The sequence below is a fragment of the Pavona decussata genome, unplaced genomic scaffold (assembly GCF_977016875.1).
Source record: "Pavona decussata unplaced genomic scaffold, jaPavDecu1.1 SCAFFOLD_58, whole genome shotgun sequence".
Lineage (NCBI taxonomy): Eukaryota > Metazoa > Cnidaria > Anthozoa > Scleractinia > Agariciidae > Pavona > Pavona decussata.
In genome coordinates this window covers 1,119,773-1,130,000 of record NW_028145480.1, presented here as the reverse complement: position 1 = coordinate 1,130,000, position 10,228 = coordinate 1,119,773, and the positions used below count along the sequence as shown (strand labels likewise).

Here is a 10,228-nt window from a genome sequence, read left to right as displayed (position 1 = left end):
GTGCCAGGCAGCAGAGATGTCCACACTTTTTCAGACTATACTGTCTCAATACATGCAGTCATTTTCTGCTAAGCAATTCCCTAAAACAAAAATGTGATGGGCCTCTGTGGTTAACACTTAACATCATTCTTGGGACGCAAGAACATAATGTACATGTGTATGTATTAAAAAGTGTTCCTCTTTAACACTGGTCAGGAAAAAAAAAGGCAGACTGAAGTATTTCACCACAAATTGTCAAGCATTGTGTAACAGTGTTCTGTATTTGGCTCAGTTAAATGTACAGTACATGTACAGTGTAGAACACATCACACGTATAATGCAAGATTATTAACATGTACTCATGAGTAAATTAATCCATTACCTGATGGAGTCAACTTTTCAGCTTGTAACTTCCTTTTCCTTCTTCGTTCTCCCCTGTCTGCAAAGACAACAAAGTGAAAAATAAAGGCCTGGGATACCGTGTCCAGGCTGCATTTTGATTGGTACAGTGTACTTTTTGCTTTTTTTTTTTTTTGCAAACGCTTTATTTGTAGTGAAAATGCACGTAAAGCTACCATGAAGGTAATTTGCAGACACTACTCGAAAATAACAGGAAACAAATAATCATCTAAAAAATATAGGTTAAAAATCCCATCTAGCAGGAGGCAAACCAGCTGGCTATTTACATGTATAATGTAAGCATGGCCATAGTCTCCATTGCAGCCAAGACCCAGAACAGCTGCCAGGGAGACTAGCATGGCCGAGGACAGGGCTTAAACCCAAGACCTTCAAAAATTTCCAATCCGGCACCCTAACCACTGAGCCACCCCACCTCCGTCTCCCCATTTTTCAAATACTTTTGTTTTTTGTTTGTTTGTTTGAACTTGTTGTTATTTTTGTCAGTGGGAGGTTGTTTTCCACTTTCATTTATTATGATCATAAATAATTATTATTTGCTTATTATACCTTTTGTCTGTATTTTGTGATTTTGTTTGTTTGTTGTTGTTGTAGATAGTTTTATTGTTGTTGTTGTTGTTGTTGTTTTTTTTTTCCAAAACACAACCAGGAACTGGCTTTAGACTTTTCTGGATGAAAATTTTTGAAATACATGTACTTAAAAGAGACGAACTTACTAGCTAAAAATGTTAACTAAAAAATGAGGTGCAGATAGTCGGAACAGGACAAAAGTGAAAGTTTCTGACTCTCTACCCCCTGGGTCTCCAAGGATGTTAATGCTTTAGGCCTTCAAGGCAATATAACATGGACATATGTTTATTTGTCCAGGGTTTTTGAGCCAATCACAAACTTTTTAGGGTAGGAAAGAACAACCAAATTTTAAAATTCCAACAATATACAACACCGACAGTTGTACCTGCACTGTTCTGAACATCCTCCTCAAATGCTTTTGGCTGCATGGACTTTGTTCTCTTGAGTCGCCCAATCAGTGGTGTAACTGCCTCTCCCGGTTCCATAACTGGGAAGAGGTCTTCAGAAACGCGCTTTTCGCTCTGTCGGCAGCTCTCAACCCACAGTACCGAAACAAGGTGAATTCCTTTCTTCAAAGCTCTTTCTCTTGTTGTCTTTTTGCCATCTTTGAAAATCTGTTCATAGAGAGAGAGAAAACATTTTCCCATTATAAGCTCTAGAAAAGTTTCTGGTGTTATTAGACTGAATTAATAATATCATCATAGGAAAGGTTTGAGCCACAGAGTGTCAAAAGTAATCTGTGTTTGCAAATAGTTTTCTTTTACTACACTCAGTGAATTGGTCAAGTAAATTTGCACCACTTAAATAACATGTATTTTATCAACTTAAAATGAGAAACAAAATCAAAACCAATCATGACTTGCTTGCATGCTTTTTGCCCACACTTGTCATGTATTTGCTTTGAGTTCTGATTGCGTCATTACGTTGTTAACTTCAGTCTGTGATTGGTCAGAGCAATTACATTGGTTTTGGTTGAAAACCACTCTTTGTGAAAATGAATTTATATATCAAATGATCAAGTACACAGTTCATGTTCTGGTTTAAATTTGTTTTGGGTAACCAGTTCTACTTTCATTTTTCTTTCGATTGGCCAGGTTATGGTTAACATAACAAAACTCATAAAAATGAAATTGACATCTAATCTTGCAACCAAAAATAAATTTAAACCACAACATTATTAATAAATTATACATTTTGAAGCCAGAAGAATGACTTGTAGTGATTTTTGCAAACATCGACAGAAGGTGTTTGTGTCAGCTCTTCAAAGCAACACCTCCAAAGATGCACTAAAACTGGATGGTTTAATTCTTATAATAAACTAAAATACTGAACTGAGAGCAGAAATTGAAGCAACCCATCGAAAGTTACAGCCACTCTCCTTCTCTATAGTAATAAGGTACCATACAACAGGTAGTGTATATGTCTAACTCTACATACTGTTATTTGAAAATTACACAGTTATGCTGTATTATAATTATTACATGTATACATGTATGTTGTAGTTCAAAACAGTTCTAACGAGCTGTTCCTACATGTATATTGTCTTCACCTGTGTTAAACAGTTACTTTGGAAAAGGAAATCAAGTCTCCAACAGGTATAATAAGAAATAAAGCCTGCAAGAAAATGAATTTTCTAACAACCTGAGCAATAATGCTCCATTTTTATGCATGCTCTCTTCGTTGCAGTTTCCAAGCTGAGTAAGTGATTTTTGTGAGACAGTGTTTTTGCACAAAAACTGATCAATAAGATAAATGGTGTTCACATAGTTTTTCTGTACAAACTGACTGTTTTAAACGGTCCCTTACATGTAATTAAGCCATTCCCCGAGGGTGACCTCCTAGTAGAGGTCTGTCTTTAGTACATACATGTGCAGTATAGTTACAACTAATCACATACCACATGTGTCACTTCTGGAGTAAACTTCTTCACCACCTGCATAGGGTAAAAAATTATGCCTGGGTTTAGGAGACAAGAACATTACTTTTCTCATAAGAAGAGGCTTATCGAACCACAGAAAACCAAAGCGAGTTTTACTGCAGCTGTATTTTACCTCACATGCATACAAAAAGAAGAACAACAAACATTTACTTTACTTTACTTTACTTTTAACTTTACGTTACGTTATGCTACTCTACTCTACTCTACTCTACTCTACTCTACTCTACTCTACTCTACTCTACTCTACTCTACTCTACTCTACTCTACTCTACTCTACTCTACTCTACTCTACTCTACTCTACTCTACTCTACTCTACTCTACTCTACTCTACTCTACTCTACTCTACTCTACTCTACTCTACTCTACTCTACTCTACTCTACTCTACTCTACTCTACTCTACTCTACTCTACTCTACTCTACTCTACTCTACTCTACTCTACTCTACTCTACTCTACTCTACTCTACTCTACTCTACTCTACTCTACTCTACTCTACTCTACTCTACTCTACTCTACTCTACTCTACTCTACTCTACTCTACTCTACTCTACTCTACTCTACTCTACTCTACTCTACTCTACTCTACTCTACTCTACTCTACTCTACTCTACTCTACTCTACTCTACTCTACTCTACTCTACTCTACTCTACTCTACTCTACTCTACTCTACTCTACTCTACTCTACTCTACTCTACTCTACTCTGCTCTACTCTACCCTACTCTACTTTACTTTAACAGCTTGGCAATGTCAGCTCCTTGACAGTCCAGCCACATATCTACATCTAGACAATTAATTGAATGAGCTGAAAGAATGGTTTTGGAGAATGTGATTTTCTTCTTTAAAGTGGCATTAATCATTTTCTCTTGGCATTGCTTTCATAGTTCTCAGTAACCCCCTCAGTGAGACAGCCCTGATTAATTGAAGTTAGTGTGTAATACACTGAAATAAATGCACCTTGGCTCCAAGCATTTCCATTTGTTTTGATATCCCTTCAAATCTGTTTTCAGTGTTTGATCGCACCTCAACGAATGCTGCAACACCTGCAATGATGTATGAAAAGTGCAAATATTAATTATAAGATCTGAATGACAACAAAAATGCACTTGATACATGTACAATCAAAATTAATTATTTATAATAAAAATAATAATGTGCTATGATTTATCAAATTCAGTGAGAAAAAAATCATTAACTTTGCAAAACAACGAACACACAATAGTGTCACTATAACATATTCTCACTATTTTTCATATATTATTGTGATTTTGTCCCTCCTACAGTACATGTACTTGATATAATTTATATTTCCCAGCTCCATGACCCTTTTATTCTTAAGACATTTGCACACTAGTACTACTGCACATGATTTTCGTACAGCTAAATTTTCTCAGTCTGCAACAAAATTTCCTGTTGCAGCAGGTAGCTACCTGGTATAAGGTGCACTGTACACAGTAGTCCCACCTTTACAAGTAACTGTTGCTCGCATTTCAGTCAAACAACGGTTTAAAATTTACTTTATTTGTTGGGGAAGGAAACCCCAGTAGTACGATGTACATATTAAGACCAGGCTTTGATTAGGAAGGCAATCATGGTTTTTTGTTTTTTTTTTTTGTTTTTTTTGTTTTTTTTTGGCTGGCAATAATTTCTTTATAAAAATTACATTATTTTTATATATATATACATGTATATATATTGGTCAAGATACAAGAAGAACTTAAAAACTACACAAAATCATTTCAGATTTATACATGTAGCCAGTCAGTTAATTGCCACAGTGAGTGCAACTACCTACATGTACATGCAATTCCTGTGGTATGTACCCAGTGTACTGTATAATTCCCTGAGCTGCAAAGCACAGAACTTGATTATCTATACTGAAGTTAAATGTTATCGAGCAGCACATTTCAGTACAGTAACTATAATGTAAACTTCCTTAATATACTGTACATGTACATGTGTTCGTATCATACACTGTACACTTTACCTTCAAGTATTCTGTCATATGATACCAGTTGTGTGCAGGGAATGTCAATTTCCTGTCCTGGAGGACTGCTGTCGTTTTCAAATGAACAGTGAATACCCAAGCTTTCATCTTGATCATGTGATTTCTCTAATGCCACTTCCTTAAAATTAAAAGTTTATATACTGCTAAGTAACATACTAATATAAACTTGTGCGAAACAGGTCAAACTGGTTTTGAGATACATGTAAAGTCACACAAAAGCTCATAGGCATCCCAAACTGCCAGTGCTGAAAGATGGTAATTATTTGTGATTAGCATGAAGCCAAAAGAAAACAATGTTACAGCCCCAAGATTGTCCAGGATCAAAATCATATACATGTAATAACTAATGACAGTGGAATCTTTATTTGAACCCTTGATTTTTCAAAACTCCTGATTCTTTGAACCAAAGTTGTCTCCCTTGGGTTTGTATCTGTCAGATTTTTATCCCCCAATTGTTAGAACTTTCAATTTTTTGAACCAGTTCAAAAAATTAATTCAGTTTTCCTAGGAGGTTTCAAAAAATCGGTATTTCACTACATACTTATCATTCTTACAGAGTTCTGAAAACTAATTTACAAAATTCTGGTTACTTGATGTACAGTGAAGCTTAATTGTGTTATGTAGGAAGGGAGGGTTATTTCGTTGAGGGTGTGTAGTCACGAAAAATTGAGTTACTTTTGAATTTCATGTACAAAGTAAGTAGCCTCACAAAAATCCCACACGGCTGGTACTGACAATGTTTTGGTGTTAGACTGCGAGCAGTCTATCTTTTGCCCAAGAATCTGCAGGGAAGAATGCAAGATATTTGAAGCGCCACTCACGCAAGCGAACAGCAAAGCGACTCGTCCCCCCAATATCATGCTCACTCCATTTATTGCGTTCTTCCCAACAAATTCTTGAGCCAAAGAGAGACTGCTCACAGTCTATTTTGGTGTCAGTGTGGAGACTAATTCTTTAGTCCCTTACATGCAACTGTTTTAAGACCAAAAACAAGTGATTTACTTTGCCCAGTTTCAGGCATGATGCCAATAAAATCTCTCTCCCCTCAAAACTAAATAGCAACAATTTACAATTTACAAGTATAATTAGTGTTAATAATTAGTCGATACTAGAGTACCACCTTGTACTTTAGAATTTTAAGCTTTTATTGTTTTAGACTTGTATGTAGTAAGTAGCTATATGATTTTAGCTGGTATATATCCTATTCATTTTCTAATTCATTAGTTATCTTATTTAATTATTTAGACACGACCCCACAAGCGAAGCGTCGCTTTAATACTTATCGTGTATAAATAAAGATTATTGATTGATTGATTGATTGATGGATTGATTGATTGATTGATTGATTGATTGATTGATTGACAAATGTATGTATCAGGGAAAACCATATCCAATTTCAGAACAAAATGGTTTTCAATTATATCCTATGAATGAAAAGCCTTCTGGTAATGGAAGTATGCATGCGTGTAGATATGACTTTTGTATGCACATACATCAGGTGCGTGACCACCACATGTTTTACCAAGAAACTTATTCCACCGTTGTTGTTGGGTATGGCATTATCATAGCAACTTGGCGCTATGCCCCTCATTGGCTATCTTTCATCTCATATCTGAAGCACGCTAATAATAAGGTAGTACCACCCTCTGGAGAAATTACGGGGGCTAATAAAAAGCAAAATAATTAATCATGAATAAAGGTCGAGTCACAAAATGTATGCTATGAATGATTGTTAATGCATGTGCAGACAGGAAACCTTGCAAAAATATAAGATAACAGTGCACTTGTGTTGTTTTTTGTACTAGGAAATACATGATCGAGGTCTTCCTGAAATTGATCAGTTCGAGTTTTAATATAACAATGCAATGTTCAAAACAAACATATTAAATGAAATGAACATGTCTCGAAATGGAAAACAACGCCTGGCCTGATGCTTGTGTCTAAATATAATTCGGCTAATTTGCAACGGCTCTTTCCTTTACACAAGCTCAAGTGAACTTGAATCTTGCATCAAACTACCAAAATAGTGTGAAATAAATGAACCTATAAGCTAATAAATGCGAATCGAACTTTTAATCGCTTGCAAGGTTTATAAGCTTACATGTATGCAACTGATGTGTAGCTTACCTTGGATTTTCTGTTTTTCAGACTCAGAGAAGCTTTCTTCTTCCGTTCCATTGCTCAGCTCGCTCAGGCCAAGAAGCAGTTAAAAGAGATGATTAAATGGCACAAACAAAACTCCAGCGATCTCGACATCTTTCAAGAAAGCGCGCCTTTTTTCCAACTTTCAGATGTGAGCCCGCTTGAGTATCAGCGGTAAAATATGAATTAGTGTTTAGGCAATCTCGTACCCAGAGTCTTCAGGCTTTTTGGTGAGCGGGGCAACGTGGGGACATCGAAAAAATTCAATTTTTTTGATTGGCTGTTCAGTAACGGTTTCCATTGTTTGCCTGAAGACTCTGGGTACGAGATTGGTGTTTAGGTCGTGTAACCGGTTGCGCACCCCGCTCTGTCCCATTTCAGGATTGTAAGCAATTAGATTCTTCTTTCTTGAAAAGTTTAATTCTTTTTCATTCTCTTGGACATGAGAACAAAAGAAACTAGAAACTTTCTTATAAACTGGTGAGCCCGCATTTTAGCCTGCGAGATGATTCATTATGCAGTCGATTCTATTACTTTAGATTTTTCTGGAGAAATCAGTTTTCAAAACTGAGGACTGTACTGCAACATTTAGGAGATGCGAACACAGTATTTTGCCATCTAAAAAGGTAATGTATTGGACTAACCTGAGTATCCGGACTTTCTAAGGGGAGGGGGAGGCGACCTTCATCCTGTTTTTTAAGGTGTTTTTGCTCGTTTGTTGTTGTTCTTTTTTTTGTTGTTTTTTTGCTTACGTGTTTGTTGGTTTTTTTTTGGCAGATGATATTTCCTTGCTTGTTACAAGTGGGAACCAGAGCACAAACATAACAAAAACCGTGTGTGAACTAGCATGGGATGTACAAGGGCAATGCCGGCCTTGAATATCTTGCGCTTATACCCTGGTTTTCACCAGGACAATAGCACAAATGCATCAAGTGAGAACACCTGAACACTGTCAACCATTTTGTCTGCCATCTTGCTTAGCATTGAGGAGAGCTGGTATCAGGAATTCCATCAAGAAATGATTTTCTGCGCATGCATTGGTCCTTATGCTTAAATAGCGAGTGTTCTCACTTGATTATCTTGATTATGCTCATATCCTAGTGAAAACCAGGCTTAAGAAAACAGTATCTTTCCTTGCATTTGCGCTAAGGCCAGCTTTATGCTTATGTTCATGTCAAACCAGTTCGCACACAATTTCCTTATGATTGTGCATATGCTTATTGCATGAGTGGGAACCAGGCTTTAGTTTTCTTGAAGGTAAGGCAGTGCACAGTTAAACTTCAAGCTGTCATGCTTGCTTCCATGTACAGCCACTCATGTCAAATCATTTTGGTATGAGTAAGCACTTCATTAAAGATCCAGGCCTGATTATGGGTCCAACTGGGATTTAAACTGCGACCCTCCTCTTCCAGATGTGACAGCATTTTTTTTTCTTTTCACAAATATAATGCCGCTTTCTTTCATAGAAATGCTTGACAGGGACAAAGGGACCATTACTTGCCCATTATATGCTTCATCCTTCATCCAAAGGTTGAGAGCAAATCTACCATGTGGTCCCTGCTAAGTTAAATTTTGTCCCTCCTAATCAAGTACTTGACAAAAACTCTGCTTGACTGAGAGAATAATTATTACAGCGACAATTATGGTGGCTGGAACATAATAACCCAACCAACACTGATCTGTCAAAGGCCTGAGGGGGAGGTGGGTCCTCTCTCTAATGAACTATATGGGGAGGCCCCACCCGAAAAGAGTACGCATTTCAGGCTGGAGAATATAAAAAAGTTGGGATTTCATAAGCTGAAGTAAAGGAAAGGATGGGGAAAACTGTCATAGGAATTTAAAAAGGCATTCCAATATATTGTGAACAGACCAAACTGGAAAGGAGATGCAGCTTTTATACTGTAGGTTTGGATGTCAGGGTTCCTTAGCCTTTATGTGTAAGACTCCCCCCCCCCCCCCCCCCCCTTCCTTCCCCAGAGTCAACAAAATTCACCAGGTAGTTTGCCAAACAATATGAAGGAAACAAATGTTTATTCATCCTTTGTTTTCTCACTATTGTTTAAAAAATTGAATAACATAATTTGGCAAATGTATTGATAGCAAAATTATTAACTTCTATCTATCCCTATACTCGACAAATTTTAACCAGCTAGGAAAAAACAAGCAGAAAAGGGACATTAAAATAATTATGTTATTTCTAAATGTTATAATAAGTTACAATCATTTCAGCCCATTATATATAGTTACAGTGACTCTATTGAGCTATTTCATGATAAAAATTCTAACATTCATAAGATTTTTAATCACTTAAAATTTCAATACCAGACTCACTTAAGCCTCCATATTGAACTGAACTAGCTTGCTCATACTGCTTAAGGAGGAGAACCTTTACACATGCAAATGTTTTTTTAATATATTCACCCACCACAAGAGCCTCCATAACAAGCTAGATCCAGTTCAGTATGGAGAATATGAATACAGCCTATTCAGTCTGTTGCATATGAAAACAAAAATGATCACTGATCTAAGTTATATACATTTCACTTTGTAATGATGTTAACAACTAACTTCAAAATAGTAATAAGTCTTATGAGACAATGAACTCTGCAATTAACTTGTTACCCTTTTGCATTTTTCTATTTTCTAGTCTTAAACTTTTAAAGCAACCAGGATATAACTGACAAAATAATTGTCACATTCCCTGAAGAAAAAGTAGTGGGCACTATCATCAAGGGTATAAGTGAAAAAAGCTTGGTCAACTTATTCAGAGTCTGAATTATCGTTTTAGTTCAGACATTTTGAAACCTGACAAACTTCCTTAAATTCCTTCAGTTGTGTGAACAAGCTTGTCAAGTGATTTGTTACTCATATGACTCCTCAAGGCCGGGTTATTCATCACAGAACCAAACAAAGGAAGGTTCTCAACTTCCAAAGCGTCCCACTTTAATTAAATGTTGTTTCTGGCTCTAAAAGAGGTATCTTTTTCATCACTATCACAAAAATCAAAAAATACATTTGATAAAATGCAATTTAACGAATGAAAATACAGTTAAAAAAAACGCAGAGATCCGTGAAAATTATTTCATTAAATCATCTTACTTTGACAAGTAAATTTAAACAGGTTGCTTCAAATTCAAGCCCTCAATTAATTTTCTCTCAACAAAACCTCATAA

General features: G+C 36.3%; 1 protein-coding gene across 2 annotated transcripts in view; it reads right to left on the bottom strand.

The window, feature by feature from the left end:
* Nucleotides 1-7,195, bottom strand: part of LOC146479530 (uncharacterized) — a 17,362-nt gene extending 10,167 nt beyond the window's left edge. For both annotated transcript variants that reach the window (XM_085110355.1, XM_085110356.1), the window contains exons 1-6: nt 7,041-7,195; nt 4,893-5,031; nt 3,863-3,948; nt 2,864-2,899; nt 1,352-1,580; nt 362-418 (exon numbers count right to left, since the gene is read on the bottom strand). In XM_085110355.1, the coding sequence (XP_084966481.1) occupies nt 362-418; nt 1,352-1,580; nt 2,864-2,899; nt 3,863-3,948; nt 4,893-5,031; nt 7,041-7,091 (598 nt within the window). In that variant the 5' untranslated portion in view covers nt 7,092-7,195. The remainder of the gene's footprint in view (nt 1-361; nt 419-1,351; nt 1,581-2,863; nt 2,900-3,862; nt 3,949-4,892; nt 5,032-7,040) is intronic.
* Between the last annotated feature and the right edge of the window lie 3,033 nt (nt 7,196-10,228).